Source organism: Capsicum annuum, chromosome 11, assembly GCF_002878395.1.
Source record: "Capsicum annuum cultivar UCD-10X-F1 chromosome 11, UCD10Xv1.1, whole genome shotgun sequence".
Lineage (NCBI taxonomy): Eukaryota > Viridiplantae > Streptophyta > Magnoliopsida > Solanales > Solanaceae > Capsicum > Capsicum annuum.
In genome coordinates this window covers 140,403,419-140,428,510 of record NC_061121.1, presented here as the reverse complement: position 1 = coordinate 140,428,510, position 25,092 = coordinate 140,403,419, and the positions used below count along the sequence as shown (strand labels likewise).

Sequence of the window (25,092 nt, the reverse complement as noted above, 5' to 3'; positions counted from 1 at the left end):
AAAAGCTCTAAGAATACACCACACCACAGCCAATGGAATCCTTTTCTTTAGAAATTTTTCCATTGTGGCTATGAACATCACACCAATGTTTAGTGCTTAAAGCTCACCAATTAAACCTCTTCTACTTCATGTTTTCCTTCATTTTCTTACTGAAAAGTAAAAACTATGGTTCACCATGACTGTGTGTTCTAAATACAACAACAACAACAACAAGCCCGTGTATTCCCACACAGTGGGGACTGTATGCTCTAAATAGTTATTTAAAATTTTTCTATATAGTTTATGTTTTCTTTTCCACTTAGGAAATTTACCTTTGACTTAAATCTGTATTAGATTTTGGTAGAGTTGACTAAGTTTTAAATAGGCTCATGCACAGTTGTTTTGTATTACAAGGTGAAATTAACATGTTTTTTTGTTTGTAAACTTTCTGCGCCTTTTATTTTTGTTTTCTAATGAGCCGTTATCCTTTCTTGTATAGGTGAACCGTTTAGGAAGGCTTGAGAGAGATGTTCCTCAATACTTCATAAGTGTAGAGTCGAATAATGTGGTTTGTACAGTATATTTCCTGCTGTGTAAAAGAATTTCATTCGCAGTTCAGTAACATAGTTGCTAATCTCCTTTCTCATTGCATATTAGGTTGTTTCACTGGATGAGATTCAAATACAACAAATCTTGAGCATTTGTGATTATTTTCTGACATGTCAATTGAGAGAGAAGTAAGATGTTTTCACCCTTTGCTTGTATATTTTTTAGTTAATCAGATCATATCTAATAGTTTTTCATTGGTCAACTTGTTCTTTGACGGCCACAATAATTTTACCTTGAACTATTTTGTTTTCTGTCTTTGACATTGAGAGATTCTCTCAGATTCTTTTCCTGTTTCCCCGTTCTATCTTTATGATGAATAATTTATTGATGAAAGAAAGATTGAGAACTAGATGCTCTCAACCTAGAAAAAAGTTGCAAAAGTTGCATTGCATTGCTGTTGGTCTCTCAACATCTTCTATTATTATATAATCTAAATTTGTACATATTCATTTGAGCTTTATCTTTCTCAACCGATCTTTTTGGTTGCAACAACTTAAAAGCAGAGTCTGGGTATTGTTTAAGCATAGTTTCATGATTAGCTGTGCTGTTCGAATCTTGTTTATGGTGAATGAAAGAATGAATCTCTCTGCAAATATAATGATGTGGAAAGTTGTTTTACATTTTTAAACAACTTATGACGAAACTGTGTTGTGTGGATATTCTCATCTCCTAATTACCAATGAATTTTGCTATAACAGTGTAAGAATATGAGTAGAAATTGGTATAACATATAGAATCCTACTTGGAAGAGGTAATGTAGTGTCCTATTTGGAAAATGATTGGAATGTAGTCTATAAATAGGGTCTCAGTAAAATAATGTAGTTACAACAATTCAATAATATTCTTCTTATTTCTCATATAGTATCAGTCTTTACGACCTTGGTAGAAAATTAGAGTATCCACTGTTGGCGGGCGGCTGTGACCCATATAACCCATATATGCTGCTCGTTTGGCTAATGATTATGTTAGCAAAATTTGGGCCTCCGTGCATCTTTCTGGTGACTACTTCCTCATATTTGATTTGCGTAACACTGTGCATCTTTCCGGTGGCTATACTCTCATATCTAATTTATGTAGCACCGTTCATGTTTTTGGTGACTATTTTCTCATATGTGAGTTGCATAGCACCGTGCGTCTTTTTGGTGACTCCTTAAATCTGATTTGCGTAATTCCGTGCGACTTCTCGATGAATCCTCAGATCTGATTTATGTAGGGTCGTACCATCTTTCCGACCCTACCCATATAATCTCTCTCTTTTTCAGTAGAGTCGTGCCATCATTCCGACCCTGCCCATATAATCTCTTTTTTAGCAGGTCGTTCCATCATTTCCACCCTACGCATGTAATTGCTTTTCTACAATAGGGTTGTGCCATCATTTCGACCCTACCCATATAAATTTTTTCAGATTTTGACCACTTTTCAGATGTCAACTCTTATAATCCGGCGTGTGAGCATGTTCCGAGAAACTGTGACTTTCTTGTTAAAGATTTACTCTATCTCTTGATTTTGAGATGACCTATATATGTTATACCAATTTCTGGCAATTTTCTAACGTCAATCAATTTTTCGACGATGTTTACTACTTTTCCGATTACTTTTTCAGTCTGTTCCTTTTCAACTGTGGTCTCCCAGCCGTCTAGATTGACCTTACTAGTTTTCTTGCACATATCTTCACCATGTTACTTTACCGATCCTCATTAATTATATCCATAGAAAGCTTGGTACATATGCCTTGTATGCACTAGCTTAAGGGGGAGTATTAGAATATGAGTATAATATGAATAGCATATAAAATCCTACTTGGAACACGATTGTAGTGTAGTGTGTCCTATTTGAAAAAGGATTGAAATGTAGTGTCCATAAATAGGGTTTGCAGTGTAATAATGTAGTTACAACACTTCAATAATATTCATCTTATATTTCTCCCAAACAGAAAGGGGTAAATCCCTAGTACATGTAACTTATACATGTCATAAGTTATAACTGAGCTATACAGAAATATTATTCTCCAGAAAGCTCAACAATGCTCGGACAGTATAGATTTTGCGCTCCACAAAAAATTGAAGATATTAAAAAACAGCTTGATGCTGGGAACAGTATCCCCTCTCTATTAGTATTGAACACTGCTTCTATATGCTCATGGACTGAAACAAGGAAGACTGAGGTGCTCTCATTTGTAAGTTAAGCAAAATTTATCGAGTAAAACATGCAGCTGTATATATGTAGTCAGCTTGTTTCAGTTAAACTTAACTCCCTCTTATTTATGTGCAAGATATAGGAAGTGATGCTCCTCATTAAAAGTACTCCTTGGCTTGTCACACTCAATGTTCCTTGTATTGCATGGCTTAGTATTGGGATGTCAACACATGGTTCTCGATGAATCACATCCTTTCATCAATGAACTCGAAACTACTTGGATACAGTGGTTCTCCTCCAATATATCAATGAATATGTTAATTTATCCTATAATGGTTTTGAATATCTGCTTTAATACATCTTTGTGTTTCGTTCTATATTTAGTTTAAGACTGTTTTTCCTGTTCATCGTCCTTTTCTTTCTTACTTTTTTGGTAAATATCCATCAGATGCATCAGTAAAGATTGTCCTTTCTGAATGTTGATGTTCTTGTAAGTGGTTCTATTGTCTGTGCAATGTAGGTATGGACGATTTCGTCCTTGGTGGAGTCCTTTAGGTAAAAAGATTAAAGGCTGGCAAATAGCATGGTGGAAGTATGCACAACAATCTGTTTTACTGGATGTTCAACAGAGGTTGAGGAGAACTTCTTGGAAGTACCTCGGAGAGAGGCTGTAAGTTGATCTTCTCAAGAAACTTTTCCCCAATCGACATAGGGAAGCATTTGGAGGACTTGCTTTTTTGTTTTTTTATTAGCTTTAAGTCTGGTACAGAATTATTTGGCATTTCAATTCTTCATATTCGTTTCAGTTTCATGCTTGTTTGCACTTTGTGAAGGTTGAAACTCAAATTCTCCTGCTACTCATTATTAAAAAGGAAACGTATTCACCAGCCGGCTGAAGTTTAATGATTTTTGATACCTTGGCCTGTCTTTTTTGTCTTGGCATACATGTGCCACCTGTGTTGGATGGAATTAGGTATGTCATTAATGTGATGAAAAAGTCAATGCCAGTTTGAGTTGCTTGGACTCGGGCGTGTATGTCCGATACGTGTGCGGATCTAGAGGTCGAATCCTTCATGATGTATATTTTAAGATTCAAGATATGATATAGGTGCGGAGATTCGGCTGAAAATAATCCAAATATCTAACAATAGAGTTATACAACCTATATTATGGGATATTTTGTGGAAAACTCTTGGAGAAAATATTGATCAAGAGGAAAATCGTGAAAGGAGATAAAAAGGAGATGCAGTAACGTAGAAATTTCAATAGACAAGGTATTTCAAAAAAGATATGCAGTAACGTAGAAATTTCAATATACAAGCTATTTCATTTTTTTTCAGTTTCACCTTAGCTTTTATGTTGATTACAAATATCACTAAATCCGTCCAGACATCCTCTGTTGATTTTGGTTAAAGTACCCAAAATCAGTGACCAGATTGGGTATGGATTCCACACCCACACCCACATCCACACCACATGTCGTGTAGACACGGGTGCGGCACTGAAAGTGAAGAGTCCGAGTAACTTAGATGCCAGTGATACACTCGTCTGTCAGAACAGTGTAGCATTCTCAAAATTTCTTGGTGTTTAGGAGTAGCGACTCTACCTAGTGGTTAGTTGCTTAGGCAGTTCCTTAAACTATGATGTTCCCTTTTGTTCCATTTTTCCATTTTGTTTGTGGTTCTTTGGTTGGGGAAATAGAGATACAGTCATTGCATAAAATTATCTTTACCCATAGTTTGTACTTGGGTTGGGTCTATCGGAAGCAATCTCTCTACCTCCCAAGGTGTAGGGGTAAGGTCTGCGCGTACTCTACTCTCCCCAGATCCACATATGGGATTACACTTGGTATGATGTTGTTGTTGTACTTGTGCCATTTTATTCTTATTCTGCTCTTTCTTGTAATATGTTATACATTTTTATTTGTGCATATATTAATAAATGTTTCTATGGACAATAGAAAATGCTTTAGAGGAATGATTTCAGATCATGTTCCAATTGCTCTCTTTTGTAGACTTTGGGAACAATCCAAGTCATATTTTAAGTTTGAAAATTGGTGGTTAAACTCAGAAGGTTTTGTTGATAGAGTTAATAACTGGTCGAATGATTTTGCCTCATCTGGGAAACCAAATTACATTCTAGCCTGGAAACTCAAAGCTCTCAAAGGGAAGTTGAAAGAACGGAGAAGGAGTGAGTAGGGGAATCTGAAGCTTCAAAAGAATAAACTACTTAACCAGATGGCTGAACTAGACTCTTGTTTGGAGAATAGAGCATTGACAGAGGAGGAAATTGCTAAGAGAGACAATTTGTGCATGGAACATGAAGGGTGTGACGAATGAAGAAGCGGCCTGGAGACGGAGATTAATGGCTTTATGGCTAAAGAAGGGGGACAGAAACTGGTAGGATCTTTAGGGAAGGATCAAGTCACAAGGCGATATATATAAATTCAGCTCATTAAAGGGAGGTTGAAACCTTAGAGTTCAATGGAAGAGAGAACTCCAATCTCTTTAGCTCGTTAAAGGGAGACCGAAATCTTAGAGTTCAATGGAAGAGAGAATTCTTATCTCTTGCTCTTTGCCGAAATACGACTTATTGATTTATTCTTTCAAAATCCCTTTAAATAGGAGTCATATTACATCGGTAGTGTAATCGTTATGAAAGTAGGAAACAAAAAACCCTATTCTAAACTAATAATTATAATGAACCCTAATCCTTATGAAATTATTAAACAACTTAAAATATAATTAAATTTGGCTTTCATGCATTCATAATATTACTCCCCTCACGTTGAAAGAGTTTGTCCTCAAGCTTGATTTTTAGGGCGGTCATGCAGAACTTCCTGAATCATCCAGTTCCAGCCCTGGCCAACACTTCTTGAAAGTGAAGTTGATAAATTTCAACTGTACTAGTTCGCCAAAGTGTGACTAATTCGCCCACCATGTTGCTATTTTCAGGAGGTCCAAATCGTTGAAAACGTTTCTGAAATTCTGTCCAGCTCATTGGGCCCTTTGTCAGTTTAAACTGATAATACCAAACTTGTGTTTTTCCCAACATGTGAAAACCAGGCACTCCAACCTTTCTCACTTCCGTTGTATGTTGATTTTCAAAAAATTGTTCACAACGATATGGCCAAATTAACGGGTCGTTGGTGTCGTATAAATAGGAAAATTCATCTTTGCATACCTTGGTATGACGAATGAGTACCACTTGTTGGATGATATTGATCGACCAGTTGAAGAGGCAGTGTTGCCTTTAATAGGAGGATTGTTGATCTTCTGTAATCGGGGCGCTACTCGACTCAGGTCTGTGGGTTGCTGGTTTTGTTGAGTCGATTCTCAATCTAGACAATTGTTCTTGGGTGACTTTGGACAATTTTTTCACCGAGGTTTTGTTCCATTGCTGTAATTTTTGAGTCCATTAGGGTTTCTGTAATCGCACATTCTTTCTGATATCCGGAATTGATCTCATCGTCCATTCTGTTAGGCTCTGATGCCAAATTGTTAGGATTTTTAGAGAAGGATCGAATCACAAGGCGATATATATAAATTTAGCTCATTAAAGGGAGGCTATAACCTAAGTGTTCAATGGAAGAGAGAATTCCAATCTCTTTAGCTTATTAAAGGGAAACTGAAACCTTAGAGTTCAATGGAAGAGAGAACTCTTATCTCTTGCTTTTTGCTGCAATACTGCTTATTGATTTATTCTTTAAAAACCCCTTTAAATAGGAGTCATAGTACATCGATAGTCTAATCCTTATGAAAGTAGGGAACATAAATCCCTATTCCAAACTAATAACTATAACTAACCCTAATCCTCATGAAATTATTAAAACAACTTAAAATTTAATTAAATACTTAATTAATTTGTCTTTCATGCATCCATAATAGAAACACCAAATTTTTACGCTGGACTTCTAATCCTCATAACAAATATAATCACATTGATCAACTTGTAGTACAGGAAGAGACAATAACTAAACCTAACAGAATCAAAGAGGAGATCATTTTTTTCTTCAAGAAGCTAAAGAACGGAGACCCACTGAAAATATTGGCAACCACCCAACTATCACAGATGTTGAAAAGGAGGCATTACAAGCTAATTTTGAAGAACAAGAGGTTTTAGAATGTTTGAAGATGTGTGCTAATCTTTTCTGGTGCTGAGGAGGAATAATTGCTAATAGTGAGGTTGATACTGTTTATTTTGAAGCCATTTTTGGTCTACACATATATTGGAATAGGAGTTACCTTTTTTCCAATTAATTTGTTCCCCAAAGCACCTGTCACAGATTCTGGGACTGGTGGGCACATTTACATTACCATCAATATATCTTCTCATGCCTTTGGGAGCAAAGTCAGATCCATAGATATCTCCATAGATATCTGGAAACCAAAAAAGGCAGGCAGATGCACTAAAGCTCCCGCTATGCGTGGGGTCCTGGGAAAACCATTTTCCCAAGATATCTGGAAATGAATTTTGGAGAAATGTGACGAAAGGTTACCACCTGGCCAAATAGAGGAATATTATTAGAAGTAAATTTGCAGGTGGATTAGGCATCAAGAACCTTAAGAAACAAAGCAAAGCTCTTAAGGTGAAATGACTATGGAGATACCCGCAGGAGGCTTAAGCTTTATGGTGTAATGTCATCAAGAACAAGTATGGGGAGCTAGACAATTGGGTAACCAAAGAAGTTACTACCGCTTATGTTAAGTCTTTGGAGATCCATCAGACCCTTCTGACCATTCCTTAAAAGTCAATCTACTATCAAGGTACACAATGGCGACAAGACTCTTTTTTGGTTAGACAAATGGATGAATCCTTATGGTTTACTAGGCCTATTTCCTGACATTTTTGCTTTGGTTCAACATCAACACAAGACAGTCGCTGAAATGTGGACATAAGAAGGCTGGGATTTGGTTCTCAGAAGACATTTGAATGATTGGGAAATTCCAAGAGTGACTGAATTGTACAAGTTTTTGGAGAACTTTCAAGGACTACAGAGATGAGATGACTGCTTATGGTGGAATGGGCATAGCAAAGGCATATATAAGGTTAAATAGGGATACAAATTGACAAACCGAACTGGAGCTCAGATTATTAAGTGGTCTTGGGAGCTCATTTGGAAAGCCAAAGTGCCACACAGAGTGGCATGCTTCACTTGGCATTTAGCTAATGAGGCTGTTTTGATTCTTGATAATGTGGCAAAGAGGGGAACTCCTGTGCAATAGATGTTTTTTATGTGGAAAGGATGCTGAAACAATTAAACATCTCTTCCTACACTGTAAAGTCACTGTCCAACTGTGGCAGATTATCTTCCATCTCAGAGGCATCTAATGGATAATGCCAAGTAAGATTGATGATACTCTTTTCAGTTGGGAGGAAGATGGATTTGGTGCTAGAAACAGAGATAGATGGAGGATTTCCTGCCTGCATTTGGTGGACTATACGGTGAGAAAGGAAGGACAGATGTTTCGACAACTGGAGCAACAATGTTTAGGAGATCAAAATTCTAATTGGTCTCACGGATTACTCTATTACATAGCGCAGATTATAATCTCAGCTTGAAATTGCAGCCAAAAGTTGGATAGTAATCTACTTGACCTATCTATCCAATTTTTAGGATCAGAAGTTCTTGTTTCTCAAGTAAAATGACATCATCAATTTGCTTTCTTCATTTAGGTTACAAAGGTGCCATATCATTTTTTTTAGCACTAACTGCTAGCCATGAAATGCTCTCAGACACGAGTTCCTAGGTAGGGCTTTTAGGTCCCTCGGGGCCTTCAGACAACCTTCTCCAGTGGTATTTGATCACCGGAGCGCAGTTTCTCTCATTTTTCATTTCTTAACCTTTTCTCTTATAATGGAGAATCGTATTTATTTTAGATTGGGTGGTAAATCTTATGACATAACACAGAGAAAGACATCTAGTAGTACTTGGTTTGACTGGGTGGAGAGCTCAAAGCTCCACTTGCGAAGGATGATTCACAGTAGAGCAACTTTGGGATGGTTAGTCAAGAGGCTGAACTTTGGGATGGTTAGTCAAGAGGCTGAGGGATGCTTCAGATGTGAGGGGGAAAACTTTCAAATCTTGGAGAGGCAGAGATCTGGTTACTTATTTATAATTCTCTTTGAAGTTCAATAAATATGGAAGATTCATATCAATGATAGCAGTTAAGTTAATGGTATATCCAGAACAGTAATCATTTTGCCAGAGAACAAATTTAACGAGGGGTGGCTGGGGCTCTTGAAAAAGATTGAAGGCTTCATAAATAGACCAAAGGCAGAGAGTTCATTAAATGCCGAGTAAATTAGTGCACCTAATTTCACAGAAGAAGAAAGAAATTGCAAAGAAGCTTTTCTCAGAAGAAAGAAATTAGTGCACCTAAGGAACAAGAGATGTAGCAAGAAGAGGATCCTCTTGAATTTTCTGAAGCTTGCAGTCACAATTGGAGTAATGGAATCCTCAAGAGATGCCTAGTGGGGTGCTTTCCGGAGAGCGACGAGATGCCAACACAGAACGACGTCAGGAGATGGGCAAAACAGATGTGGAAAGGGGTCCATAACCTCCAGATCTTTGATCTAAATGGAATTCAATTTTTGTTCGAATTTCAGTCTCATCAGATCGCAGAACACATCCTGGGAGGAAGCGGGAAGAGATAGGGCAGAAGCTTGAAGCTTGAATGGTGGTCTCCAATAGTAGGGGCTTACCCGACACAGGTCAAGTTTGACTGGTTTTAGATAAGAGCCCTCGGACTCCCCCTTCAGCTTTGGTCGGAAAAAGTGATGAAGCAAATAGGGGACGAGTGTGGTCGATGGTTAGAAACAGAAGAAGAGACTACTCAGGAACCACTTGAGATGGGCTCGCATCAAAGGTGAAGGGACGTCTCGAGGACATCCCACGATTCGTAGAAGTTGCCGACGGTGACAGTGTTTTCTCTACCGATTTGGCTAGAGGCTTCGGCAAGATACAAAAAGGTCAAAGGTAGCAAGCTCGTTCACCGAGAAGAAGGGGACGAGCTGGAAGGAGGTAGACATTCTGGCTGGATCTCTGAAGATGAAAGAAACAAAGTATGAAACAGGAAAAAGAAGGGCTGGGGAATATCCGTTGGATATTGAGGAGGGACAGGTGGAAGATAAGTGGGGTAGAGCCAAGAGTGTGGCATGTGAGAGTGGGTCCGTAAGAGTGGGGTCGGAAGTGACACCTGGTACGACTGGACTTAAAATCTTGCTGCCCAAAGATTTATACAAGTCAATGGAGTTAGATGGACAAAAAATTGGGCCTTGTTTTAATCCCAATTTTTCACAGCCTACAAAAATAAAAACTGTTGAGCCTTTTACAGAGTACATTCATAGTCAACAAAAAAACACAGTCGATAATCAAGATTTCCTCATCTTTGCTGATGAACTTGAATGAATCAGAATCACGGAGGAGAATCAGAGAGAGAGAGGGGGAGCCTGGTACAGTACATGGAGAGCCAAAATCCATAGGGGGAGAAGGAAATAATTGGGAGTAGTTTCTTTGAAATTCAACTTTGGGAGGGGGAAGATACCCATGCGGAACACATCCTAAGCAGATGATGAATTTTAATGACATAGAGCCATTACAAGTGGACGAGCCAATCAACGAGGAGGCAACGAAGGAGAAAACAACATTGTGAACACACTCGAATGTGATCAAATTAGGGAAAAAGTTTGGGGCAACTTTTGAGGGGTGTGAGGAGATGGCCTATGAACTTCTTTTCAAAATTGACCAAAGGAGAGAGATGTACAAAAACAAAAGGGGGAAGGGAAGCAGGAAATTCATAAAGTAGTAGTCCCTAAGGAAATCTGAAATTTGGCTTTCGACATGAAATTCAAAGAAGGAGTAGTCCCTAAGGAAATCTGAAATTTGGCTTTCGACATGAAATTCAAAGAAGGAGAGCCAAGGGCAAGAGGGAGAATATCTCAAGAAGTTTTCTCGTGAAAACTAAAATATTATCTTGGAATGTAAGGGGGTTAAACGGGGAGAGCAGAAGAAGAATTGTGAGAAATCTGATTCTTTGATGGGGGCCGACAGTCACGTGTTGGTTGAAACTAAGTTAACTGGGAACGAATCAAACTTTTACCAATATATCTGGAACAATAGATGGTTGGGGAAAGTTCACATAGAGGCTATTGGGAGGAGTGGAGGGGTAGTAATGCTTTGGGACAAAAGATTATGGAAGAGAAAATTGTTAGATAGTGGGAACCAGATGCTCACTTGCAGGTTTGAGGTCTTAGAACAAGATATGACCTGGTATTTAAGTGCCATTTATGCAGATTGAAAGAGAGTAGAAAGAAGGAACTGCGTTGGGAGCTAGCAGCTGTTTGAAGTCTTTGTGATAGACCATGGGTATTATGTGGTGACTTCAACATCACAAGATACCTAGAGGAGAGAACAAATTGCCAAAGAATTAGTGGTTCCATGGCTGAGGGCTCATTTGTTTGCACTTCATGGAGGTCTGAATCTAAATGGTTCAGACTTCAGACCATTAAGTGCGTTTGTTTTTTATTAAGATTTTAGCTCTTAATAGGTCTTAATCATTCAGATCTAGAATCAAGTCTAAAGAGGTATTGTGGTGTTGGATAATATTCACCATCACTCTATTCATAATTATCAGTCACCACCACTAACCACCTCTGCCACCGCCACCAATGTCAACCACCACCAACCACCTCCACCATCACAACCACCATCGACAACAAATATAGCTACCAACTACTATTGTCAATTGTTACCACACTTACTGCTTTTATTATTCTTATTATATTCACTGCTACCACCGTCGTCAACAGCACCACCATCATCAACCACTACCGGCCAATCCCTACTATCAATCAACTCATCTATCACAACTAACATCACCGCTAACTACCACTAATACATCACAACCTCCACACATTCTTCGGCCGCCACCACCATTATCACTAGTAATTCCACCTCTATTATAACTTCAGCCACTACCATCGCTACTATTTATCTCTACTAACAACCATCTCCACCATCACAACTATCAGCATCTCCAACTAACACCAACACATCGTCAACCATCATTCATTCATTTTTCAGTCATCACAATCAACACTTTCAACTGGTAACATCAAGCAACGTCACATCACAACCATCACCTGTATCAACCACCACCATCATAATAGTCACTAAAATACCAACCATCACAACTATTACCACCAACATTACTAATCAGTAACATCAATCATTGTAACCGCAATCACCATTATAAACCATCTCCACTATCACTAACAAACATAAATATTTTTTTTCAATCAAATAATAATTTTACTATATTAAATTGCATACTTTTCTGATATATAATTAGTTTTTTGTTTGAATTGTAATTTTTTATTTTATTATATATACAAATAAATTTATTTTGCACATTCAAATGTTGAAAAACAGTCTTAATCATTCAGTTTTCAGATCTAGAGACAACATCTTAATTATTCAGATGTGCATTTAGATTCAGACGTCTGAATCTTAAAAAAAAACAAATGCAGCCTGAATTTTCAGATTGGATCAATGATATGGAGCTAGTTGACCCTCTTTTATTTGGAGGGTCATACACTTGGAGAAGAAGCGATAATCATGAGAGTGCCTCCAGAATCGACAGGTTCTTGTACTTATCTTAATGGGAGGAAAAATTTTTGCACATCAAACAATCACTACCCTCTAAAAGAGGGGTCAGATCACAATCTCACTATGTTAACACGTGGAGATTTGGATTTCAAGAAATCATATTTTAAATTTGAATAGTGGTGGATGGTTTTAGAGAGAAAAAGTAAAGGAATGTTGGGTTTCTTTCAATGCATCCTGGCAGTTTGGCTTATATCCTGACATCTAAATTGAAACTCTTAAAAGGGATATTGAAGGAGCGGGGAAAGGAGCACGGGAACAACTGGAGACAAAGGAGGGAGGACATCTTGAACCAAATATCTGGATTAGAAACGATCATGGAACAAAGAGCGTTAACAGATGATGAATTACTGCAAAAGGCTCAACCAGAAATGGAGTTTGAGGAGGTAGTCAAGAACGAGGAGATACAATAGAGACAGAGGTCTAGAGTCCAATGGTTGGTTGAAGAATGGGGACAAGAACCATAAAGTACTTTCATCGAATGGCCACAACACATAAGTGTTTTAATACCATTGACAAAATTGAGGAGGAGGGAATTACTGTTACTGATCCAGATGCGATCAAAACAACAGTCCAAGAGTACTATCAGAACCTGTATAAAGAGATAGACATGGAGACCTAATCTTAACCTACAAGATTTCACAAGCATAAACCTGGAGGAACAAATTTGGATGCAACTACAGTTTCAGGAGGAAGAAGTCTTACAAGGTATTAGTCTCTGTGTTAGTGACAAGGCACCACTGATGGTTTCCAATGAGCTTTTACAATGAATTTTGGCCTGTTATGAAAGAAGACATCATGAAAACTACGAATCACTTCCTTGAGTTTCAAGTTTTTGAGAAAAGTATCAATGCCACTTTTGTGGCACTTATCCCAAAGAAAAATGGAGCTACATCAGTGAGAGACTTCAGACCAATAAGTCTAATTAGTGGGCTATACAAGATTATAGCTAAGGTACTAGCTGAAAGGCTTAAACAGGTGGTGAACAAGTTAGTAAATGACATTTATCAAAGGTAGGCAGATTATGGATGCTGCCCTAATAGCTAATGAATGCATGGACACCAGGATGAGAGGATAGGTTGCAGGTATAATGTGTAAGCTTGATCTTGAAAGGACATGATCATGTGAATTGGGGATTTCTACTTAGCATCTTAAGATAAATGGGATTTGGAAATAAATGGTTAAAATGGATAAGATTTTGTATTAAAACTGTCAGGTTCTCCATTTTGGTCAATGGAGAACCTGTGGGTTTTTTCTCTTCTAAAAAGGGCTTAAGGCTTAAGGCAAGGAGATCCTCTCTCCCCATTCTTATTACTACTAGTCATGGAAGGAATTAACAACATGCTGCTGGTGGCTACTCAAAACAGATAGATAAGGGGATTTGAAGTCAGCAACAGAGCGGGGGCGAATATGGAGATTTGCTAATTACTCTATACTGATGACACTGTGATATTTTGGGTGGCAAAAGAAGAGCAAATCAGATTTATCAGAGTAGTTTTGTTGATTTTTGAATCTGTTTCTGGCCTCAAAGTCAATTGGAGAAAGAGTAGTTTATTCCCTATTAAAGAAGTAGCACAGATGCAAAGACTTGCCAACGTTTTAGAGTGCAGGATCGACAAATTCCCAATAACCTACTTGGGAATGCCTTTGGGTAGCAAACACAAAGAACTGAGGATATAGGATGATATAATACGGAGGACAGAAAAGAAACTAGCCATATGGAAATCGCAATATTTGTCACTTGGGGGCATACATACTGTAATAAACGCAGTATTGGACTCACTTCCCACTTATATTATGTCTTTGTTTCCTTTACCCAAAAGGTAAGGGAGAAGTTATACAAGCTCAGAAGAGAATTTCCGTGGTTTGGAAACAAGGGAGGGAAAAGTTACTACTTGGTAAACTGGAAAACAATACAATTACCTAGACTCTCAGGTGGTCTTGGAATTAAGAATTTAAGAATCCACAATGAGTCTCTCTTGATGAAATGGCTGTGGAGATGTGGGGAGGAGGATCAGGCTCTCTGGAAAATATTCATACAACATAAATATGGTCAAGACTCCCAATGGTGTACAAAAGAAGTTACTAATCCCTATGGAGTTTCTGCTTGGAGATCAATAAGGTCCCTCTGGACTAAACTTGCCAGAAACATCAAATCGAAAATAGGAAATGAAGCTAAAATCCTATTTTGGAAAGATGTTTGGGCCGGACAGGAGACCTTAATGCACACTTTTCCTAACTTGTTTTCTTTTTGCAGCAATACTGAAGTCACTTTGGGAGAAAGTTGGTCAAATGGTTGGATATAGCTTTCAGGAGGAATCTAAATGATTGGGAAATAGATCGGGTGGAACAACTGTTACGGTCAATGAATTTAAAGGTTTTGAGGCAAAGATGCACACAATCTTATGGAAACATTCAGAGGATGGAAGCTTCACAGTCAACAGGCTCTACAAAAAGGAACTTGGAACTCATCAAGCTCTCAGATTGGCTAGATGGAAACAAATATGGACAAATCAAGCACCAAACAAGGTCAAATGTTTTGTATGGTTGGTGGCTAAGAGGGCTTGCCTGACTCGAGGTACTGTAGAGGAAAGGTTGGCAACTAGTTTCCAGGTGATATGCTAGGTTCCTTGTAATTAGATTTGCTACTCTCTGTGATCTCTTTTTGGAGGTCTCCAACATATCCTATGCTGAGAAATACAACATTACCAATTTCAAAAAAAAGGTGCCATATCATTTTTTTTTTTTTAATAAAGGTAATGATTATAAATATTAATAGAACACTACTAAGGGCTTGTTTGGTTGGGGAACAAGTTACCCTGGGATTAATTATCCACCCTCAGTGTGAGATAAAAATAATACTACAATCTCGGGATAAGTTATCCCGCGATTTTATCCCAACGAAACATGGAATAGAATCATCCTAATATTAATCCCAGTATTAGTCATTCCTTATACCTCGTACCAAACGAGTCCTTAGAGAGTGCTGTAGAGGTTCCTTAACAAAAAGTGTGCTGAGAATTGTGTACAGGTGAGCAGGAGTGTAAAATGAAAGAAACCAAAACTGTGGTCCTTTACAATCCTTAATGGGATTCTATGAACCTTACCTTGTTTCTGCATCGAAAGGTGCCATTTTTTTTTTAAAAATTGATAAGGTAGGCTCTTATATAAGCACCTGCATCAAGGATATGCTGTCACGGACAACAGAGTACATTAAAAGATCTTACAAGTAGTGTAATGAACTAATAAGGTCAATCATGGCCTCAACATCATGAGTATCATGCACGCTTACCATGTTGCTCTAGACAGAAAGCAAAGAAAAACAATGAAATTTAAGACCAGCTACATTTGCAGTAATTCTGGAGTTTCTCTCTCCAGATGACCCACTAAATTGTTGCTGGGTTTGCCTTTCAGAGTCTTGAATGTATGCCTCTCACTCTTCTCTTGTGCGAACTTTGTGAAAGTTCCCGTGCATCCCTAGGCATTGCCATCTTTGTTCCAAATGTTAAAAAACCATGTGCACGATTGAGCAGTAATTTTGGAATGCAGAAATAGTTGTGTCCTCTAGTTGCTCTTCTCGTAAAGAGCATCTGCTGCAAATTAGGCTGTGTGAGACATGCATTTTTCTTACTAACCAAGTGAAGATCTAAACTTTGTAAGTAGCAGAATTTTACCAAATGTTTTCCCAAAGCTAAATTGATGTTGAATTCTATAATTGAGCAAAAGTGTAGCATGACTTGACTGAAAAGATACCATCTTTCCTGCCTTTCCAACAAAAAATATCTTTCTTGTCTGCATTTGGTGAATCAATTCCTATTTGTTAGAGCTAGATGCACGCCCTTTCTAATTCCTAGTCATTACAGTTCCTTTTGAAAAGAATGTTCCATCCAGAGTTAGTGTGGACATCAGACACTGAGCGACTCTGGTTGGCTGGCACGGAAAAAAGGGAGGAGAAGCCAACTTGAGAGGAGTATGTCCCAACCAAGCATCATGCCAAAAGTTAATCTTTCTACCATCCCCCAACTTGAAGTATGTTTTGCCTCTAAAATCATCCTAGTGTCCTGATGCTTTTCCATACACATTGACCATAAATATATGTGACTGTTGAATATATGTTACATGAATGAAGGAAACAAGAAGTTACTTCTAAACGTGAAGATCATATATTTAAGAGTAAATCTTTTTTGTTTAAAATTTGTTAGTCAAATTTCATTAGAATGAAAATTCTTATTGTTGTGTCTGATTATTTTGTCAGATAAAGTAATAGTTGTATCGATCACGATCTACAAGTGGTAAGGAAAGATAGAGAATCTAAACAAAAATATGGTGCTCTTCAAAAAGCGCTTAATCATCTAACTAGCAGGTGAATTATGGCTTGTTGACTACTTGGTGCTGATGAGCATTCAAGAGACATTGAGAAGGGGAACGATGTTTTGAAGTTTAAGAAAAGAGTTAACAAATATTATCAAAAAATCCAGGAAATGAAGAAACATTAACTGGTACATGCTCAAGACATATGAATGCATGCCTGTGCCTACCTTATCTATGACAACATCCTATTCCAACAAAGATGGTGAAACAAGACCCTTTATCTCCCTTCTACACTGGTGATAAGAGTGTTGCGTAATGCAAAGGAAGCAATGGAAATACTGGATTAGCTTTGTGTGGGATGGAATGGGACAAGGTTATTTGTTTGATCAGGACTGGCATAAAAGTTATAAAGGAAGAAGACTGGCATTGAATAATCGATGATTATTCAAGTCATAATTGATGATTATTCAAGTCATTCTGGAAACTGTAGAACAGGTGACATATGGCATATGGACTTCTTGGTTCACAGACGATGCGACTGTGTGGGTGTTTGGATGGGCTTATTTTAAGTTAAAAATAGCTTTTAAGCTATTTTTAACCTTTTTAAGTGTTTGGCAATTTTAAGTTAAAATTTGCTTTTAATAAGCCACTTTTTTAAAGCACCTCATTGAGTACTTATTTTTTGGGGGCTTGTAAACCAGTGTTTTAACCTACTAAAAGACATTATCCCTCAAAATTTTTTATTTTTTGTTAAAAAAAGTGGAACTTGTGTGAGTGCTTATTATCAGTTTTTCTTAGCATAAGAAAACATCATGACAAAATAGCATTTCTTCCGTTTGGCTTTAACTTATCACATTTTGACATGATACTCATTAAAAAAATAATTATTATATGATTATTTTACCTTAATATCTCTATTAATTAATGTTTAGGAACCGTTTGATCGTAAATTTTTTAAGTAATTTTTTGGAAAAAAATTTACATATAATATTTGGCCATATAATTTGTCATTATTTGGTAACTATTTTTGGCAAATAATTCAAATTCTCAAATACTAGGAAAAAATAGTATTTGAACGAAATTTCATTTTTTGGGTGTTTGGATGGGCTTATTTTAAGTTAAAAATTGCTAATGATATTTGTAATGCTTAATGCTTGTATTAATTGAATATTTTCACTTTTTGTATTTATGAAGAATTTAACTATAGCTATATTAATACTTCTTTTATATGAAACTTCTAATTTATGAAATATGAATGTTTATATATTATTCTCCTTCTTTAATATATTCTTTTAAATTTGGACAATTATTATTGTACAACATATTAATTTCTCTAATAAAAAAATAACTCACCAACCAAAATATATGTAGAATACTCATTGAAGATATACAACTTCATGGACGATTAGTGAATGATCATTCTATATTTCACGACGCAACATTCATATTCACCAATATTTTAATAGTGAGTGATTACTCAATCAACGAGTAATATATTTTCTAATTAAGAGTTTGTTTTATCAAATAAATAGTATCATTTGTGATCAACTATTTATCTATTAATGTAATTATAATGATTAGTAACATATATATTTTGCTAGATGATTTGAAGTCTTTTAACAAAAAAAAAGGATTTTTTAGCGCATAAATTAATAGTCATTCAAGAATATATATATTAATTTTTATTTGAATCAATTTAGAAATAAAAATTAATAATAATCAACTCTATCTATTGTTAACAACTTTAAGGATATTTCAGACATTTTGACCCAAAAAAAGTGCTTAAAAGCAATTGTTTACCAAACACATTAATAACTTTTTTTCAGTTTCAACACTTTTATCCAAACACGTAACTGCTTAATTTTAAAAATAAGTTCAGCACTTTCAAAAGCACTTTTAAAGAATTTTTTAAAAGCCACTTTTTTTCAGCCTATCCAAACGGTCCCTATATCTTCTTTCGCCAGTATCCTTAACTTTTTGGAGGGATTGCGAAGATTTGTAGATTGAAAGTATTGTTCAGCTCCTTGGCAAATTGAAAGGATTAAATATTTAATTGGTGAGCTAGACCCTTAGGAGCGAACGGTATAAAATTTTATCTAGATCTGACAACCCTAGTACTCTTTGACCTTCCATGATTTTTGGAAATGCCTAAGTAGATGGCATAGTTACCATGATCGCGACTTTGAAATATGTCTTTACATAATACAATTTACAAAATTAATATTTTGAAATTTTTCTTATTTGTATCCCCAAAACCCCATCGCATCCCACCGGATCAACAGAGGTATTAGCATTTGTAATGGATGTTTCATGTATGAAAAGGACGTCGAAGGCACTAATCATTTTGCATTGTCTTATTCAACTGTCGTCCTTGTGCCCAGACTTGTCTGGTGTTTGATTCTGAACAACATGTACAAATCTGAACATAGAATGTAGGTGGTGATTTAGCTGTACCAATGTATGGCTTACATATAATATTATATTATTTTGACGTTATGGAGTACTGTGATAGATGTATGTGCCTTGATACTTTTAGAGCTTTTATCTCCTAAGAAGATTTAGGGGATGAATTTCTCTCCATTGAATGTATATATATTCTTTTGGTGTGTTTTTTCTCATGAAAGAAGAAAAACAACAAATCTTTTTCAAGTCTGAGAGCTGATGTAGCAGAGGGAAGAGAAAGTTACTGTTCGTGCTGCAATGAATCTAGTGTTTACCTATTTTCTTTTACTTGTAATTTTGGAGTCTTGTTATTGCTGTTATTTGATTAGTTGCTTAGTTCATAAGGGTTTATTTCCTAGTTGTTCTAACTTCTTATTATATTTTAATAAGCTTCTTGATTGAGTGAGTTGGGGATCTTACCTTGTTTTGGGCAATAGCTTTAGGTTCTTCTCGTATGGATACAACTACGGACATGCAACTTTTAACATCGACCTATTACCCCACGATTCTTCTTTATTTCATTGCAAACGCACCATTTTTCGTTGAATCTCAGTCACAACAAAGTGAGTGAAGACACGCGCCATGTGTCAACTACGTTTAATTTCATATTTTTTTTAATAAAATTTTCCTTTTTAATTAATTTAACACCCCACCTACCCCTTCTTCCTCCACCCCATCCAGCACCCCTCCCCCCGCGTCAGCAGCTCCCCTTAACCCCCACCCACATCAGCATCTCCCCCCTAACCTCCCAACCCCTTCCCACACTCCATCAACATGCATTCTTGTTTTTTTTTTTTTGGTTCAAATCACTTCAAAAAGTAGTTTTATGATTGAATTGAAAGTTTTATAATTGAATTGAGTTTTAAAGATAGTTAAATGATATGATTTAAAAAAAAAGCTTCAATGGAAGAGCTTTAATGGTGACAATGTGTTGAAGAAGAAATGGTGGGTAGTTAAATGATATGATTTAATTGTAAAATGGAGTTTAATGAATGATTTAGGAAAAAAAAGCTTCAATGAAAGCTTTAATGGTGAATTGAGTTAAAGAAGGGGTGGGTGAGTTGGGGGGGTGGGTGAGTTGGGGGGGAGGCGGAGAGGGGTAGGGATAATTTTATAAAATATATAAATATTATTTTTTTTAAAAAAAAGAATATAAATTATATATCAATTATTTTACTCGTGGCAACTTTTGATTGGTCAAAAAAGTCAAATTCGAGCCCTTTCACGTGCCACATGCAGAGGGTCAAAATGGTGTGTTTGCAACGGATTAAGTAAGAATCGTGGGATAATACGTCAAATTTAAAGTTTAGGTGTCTTTTTAAAAATCTCGGCCAACATCAGTGGAGTAATTATGTATTTACTCTTACTAAAGATATTTTTCATTTGGGCTTTCATTTTTTTTTGTAAAAGCATTAGGGTTTGCATAAAATGATTTTCCATTGTTTCCCAAAAGGTAGAAGTGTAAGGATTGTTCAAGACTATGGATTCGTTTGGCCATAAATATCGCAAGTAGTTTTTGGAAAAAAATCGGCAATAAGTGTTTGTCTATAGAATTTATCATTATTTGGCAAATATATTTGGCGGATAATTCAAATTCCCAAAAACTAGAAAATAGTGGTATTTGGGCCAAATTCTATTATTTGGGAACTTTTAAAAATTTGAACTTTACTTCAAACTTTTATATTTTATAAAAATACCCCACTATTTATTAATCCAAACTAATATCTATCTATCAACTAACCCGACTAATAAACCTTGTTAAGTATGTAACGATATTGTTGCATAGAACTTGTTAAAAGTAATGTAAATAGAAAAACTGGATGCGCCGTTGTGAGTTGAAAAGACTTCAGTAGCTCGTACATTGATCTATGAAATTATCTATAAGTATGTTGGAGCTTATAATTCATGAGTTTAATTTTTATCATGAAATATGTTCATTATAAAATGATAATATGATAATACATAGTTATGGATATTTTTAATAGTTTTTAGAACTTATGAGTATTAATCATATTTCCTTAAAAAGTCAAATATTTTTTTCAAAAACTATGGCCAAACACATGGTTAAACTTCACCCAAATCTTCATCCAAAAATGATTTGCCAAAAATATTTGGTTATCTATGCAACTTATTTCCTCAATCGATGCCGGACACACAACACCAACTATTCATAAATGATGAGACATTTTGCGTGTCCTTTTAAATTTTATGTTGAGATTTGATTTAAGTTAATTGTGAAAGTAATTGTACTTAATTTGTCATGGTAGAAATTGCCGCCGGAAATATGTGAACTTGTACAAGATAAAACTGAAATGCCTTCGACAAGATCAGGTTAGTGACTTTAAATCCAGTTGCTTATCAGTTTTTTAAGTTATATATACCTGGGTTATGCATATTCTTTAAAAAGTTATGTTTCTCCTGTAATGGGGAAATATAACAAGAGAGATTAAGAAATATGGAGAATTTTATGAGTGAAAAGTGTTGAAAAACAAGGAATGTCTCATATACTCCAACTAATTGTATCTCTTATTGCTTGTAGTTTTTGTTTCCCACATTCTTTGTTCTGGACTTGCAGCCTTTTGTGAATACACTACCTAACTATTCATATAACTTGCTTGCTCCTTCAGAATTATTTCTTTTTTTGGTTCCAAATGAACATAAGTTAGCTTGGGGAATTACGGTTTTATGGTGAGATCATGTATTTTTAAGTTTACACTTTTTGCTTTTAAAACATCGGATGGGAGTGTGATCATTTAGACCTGCTTTTAAACCTCTTGGGGAAATCTTTTTTTTTTTTTTTTTGAAACTGGTAAAGTTGTATTCCTCAGCATTAAGGGTATGCTGGCCACCTCCAAAAAGTGTCAATTACAAATTTCCTATTAATTCGACAATCTGATCTACTTCTTCTATACAAAGTTGGTTACACCAAAAAAGTAAAGATACTAAACAATTCCGTTTAACCTTGTGAATGGAATTGGATCTATCTTCAAAACATCTCCCATTTCTTTTCATCCAAACTGACCACTATATACATGATGGTATTAACCTCCGCCATTTCTTTTGACTCTTGCTACCTCCTCTCCTGATCCAGCGACTCAATGCTTCTACAGTTCAAAGTTGTGATGTTGAGAAGTAAATTCCAGAGTTGAGCAGTGAACTTACAGTGCAGAAATAGATGATTGTTTGTTTCCCTGTCAAGTTGCACAATAAACATTTGGGAACCAATTATCTACCTTTTTTTTAAGTACTTCCTGAGTTAAGCAAGTCCTTTTTATTACTAGCCAAGTGAAGCATTTCACTTTTGTTGGTATATCCTCTTCCAAAAATAGTTCCAGTAATATTTAGGGCATCCATCCATAACTTGTAACCCTCTCTTGTATGCATTGTATGCACTGTTGACTGAAAAAAGACCATCTTTGCTGTGCTTCCATTGAATTGTCCCTGGTGTAGGTATTTATGTTGATGCTCCCTCCTAGTTTCCCTAGTAGCTCTGCCACCCTCTCTATCTCCCAATCATTAAGGGATCTTCTAAAAGAGATGTCCCAGCCTTGTTCTGACCAACAATTTCCTACAGTAGCATCAGGTTTGTCACAAATTTGGAACAAGTTTGGAAAGAGTTCCCTGAGAGGGGATTGGTCTATCCAGACATCATTCCAAAATTTGGTTTTATTTTCATTTCCCACCTTGATGAACAAGTTTTCTTTCATTTTAGGCCATAGATCTCAATTTTTTCTCCAAACTCCCACACCATATGGTTCATTAGTGCTCTCTGAACACCATGGACTCATCTCTCCATATTTTGCTATAATCACCTCTCTCCAAAGAGCTTCTCCCTCCTCATTGTATTTCTACAGCCATTTCATTAATAGACTTTCATTATGTCCTCTTGAGGAAATCTATTCCAACAGTTGTGCCGTCAGCCGACTTTCATTATGTCCTTTGGAGGAAATCTATTACAACAGTTGTGCCGTCAGCCATTTTCTAGTTTGAATACTGACAGCACCCAAGCACACATGCAAGTGTACGTGGTCTTATCAAGTAGTAAAGTGGCTTCAAGGAAGCCCAAGTGTCTATCTCTCAGAGACTTGCTTTCGCCACCTATCCAATTCTAGTTTAACGATTGGGAAAAAGTAAACAAGGAGGTTTAAGAATTGTAAACTAAAAAGAAACTAAACTAATGCGGAAAAGTAAATGACTTTGGACAATCAAAGGATAGAGATCCAGGACTATGGCTTACGAACAATCATATTACGTTATTGAACTTCATTTATTAAATTGCTTATCGTGGTTGTTGATTCGTAGGGTTAATTGCATGATCATGGTTTCCCAACCTCTAATCCTTTACCTAAGTTGAACCTTACAATTACATCATTGAGCGGGGATGTAATAGTCCACTTAAGTTCTTTAAAGCTATCATCCTACGTGTGAATCAAGTAAGGCATCTAAGTACATCCGTATCCTAGATACTAATTCAAATTCCTTATTTTATGAAGAAACAAGAACTATACTTTGCTTACTCCCATGTTCTATCTCCCTATTCCTTCTCCCGATGTCACAAGGTTGACAATTGATGTATTCTAAGAGTAGCTAATCCTTAATAGTTAAAACAAGAATAAACAAACAACCAATAATGATAAACAAATTACCAAACTTAATTCAAAACGAAAGTAATCATGATCGTGTCCTTAACTCCGGATAGGAGTTTTAGCCTTTAATGGAAATATTCATCATCCAATTTCTTGGATTGATGATACAAACCATGAAAGAAACTAAAATAAAAGAATGATAAAAAACCCTAAAAAGAAGTTGTGTAGCCTCCAATATCTTCCAAGAATGTCCAAAAGTAAGTAAAAAAACTTGAATAATGTCCTATTTATAGTGGAAGAAATAGCCCATGCCTTGTTGAGCAAGGAAACAGTTTCTGGTCGTCTGCGAACCCAGTGATGCGCCGCATCGATTATCGCGTTGTGTACATCGACGCGACGCGTCGACTTCACGCTGGTTCACTGTTTTGGGTGCCTTCTGATACCACTGGTGTGTCGCATACGCCAAGACTCCTTCTCACGCGCCCACACTCTCCCAATACTTTTCAGGTAATCAAATTGGCGTCAAGCTGCGTTTTGTGCTTCCGTGATCCATTCCAAGCCTTTTTGAGTTGTTTCCACTTAATTTGAAGCTTGTAAATCCTTCATATATCATCATAGTCCGTTAACCAAGCATTCTATAGCATTAAACACAACAATTTAGAGCTCAAAACAACACAACATCCTCAACGATGAACTAGAAACACGAGCTAAGCATAGGCTAAATTCACATTGAGCTTTAACTTATTGCTTTGACTATTTTCTTGATCCAATTGACCCTTGAACATTATAACTAAGTTGTTTCACGTATAAATACATAATAACAACCTTAGTAACTCATTAAAATACATTAGAACCCAACACAATAGACTAGAAAAACACCTAGTTCAAGCTAGTTATACTAGTTTTCTCGGTTGAACTCTAAATGCTCAAATTGAATCAAAACTCATGTGAAACCACCATTAAACATTGTAAACACATACTTGGACACATAAATGCTCATTTATATCATTCTCAATCCATTAATCACATGAATCATTCTCAAAACAAGGCTAAATAGGCTAGAATAGTAGCGCTAGAATGCATAAATACACCCAACATCAAATACCTAATCTAGTTTCTATTTTGGCACAAACTTTTAGGGGAAGGTACAATTCTGAAGGTGCTGAAAATATTTTTCTGCTCTGGTCTGCATAGTTCCCTTGAGCTGCATTTTGATCACTATTCATCTTTACTTTGAATTTCAGGTGATTGATGTGGATGTTCTTCAAATGCTTGAGGAAATAGAGAAAAAATCTGAAGTGAATGACATCCTAAATTACAGGTCTACAGCTGAACGTGAGTTACAGGTGAGTTTACGTTTGA

The 25,092-nt window shown here is 36.3% G+C and overlaps 1 protein-coding gene across 8 annotated transcripts in view; it reads left to right on the top strand.

Moving 5' to 3' along the window:
* LOC107846947 (putative vacuolar protein sorting-associated protein 13A) overlaps nucleotides 1-25,092 on the top strand; it is a gene marked incomplete at its 3' end in the record, with an annotated part of 124,821 nt that overhangs the window by 51,667 nt on the left and 48,062 nt on the right. For all 8 annotated transcript variants that reach the window (XM_047398994.1, XM_047398993.1, XM_016691219.2 and 5 more), the window contains 5 exon segments: nucleotides 479-547; nucleotides 637-716; nucleotides 3,245-3,394; nucleotides 21,412-21,475; nucleotides 24,975-25,076. In XM_047398994.1, the coding sequence (XP_047254950.1) occupies nucleotides 479-547; nucleotides 637-716; nucleotides 3,245-3,394; nucleotides 21,412-21,475; nucleotides 24,975-25,076 (465 nt within the window).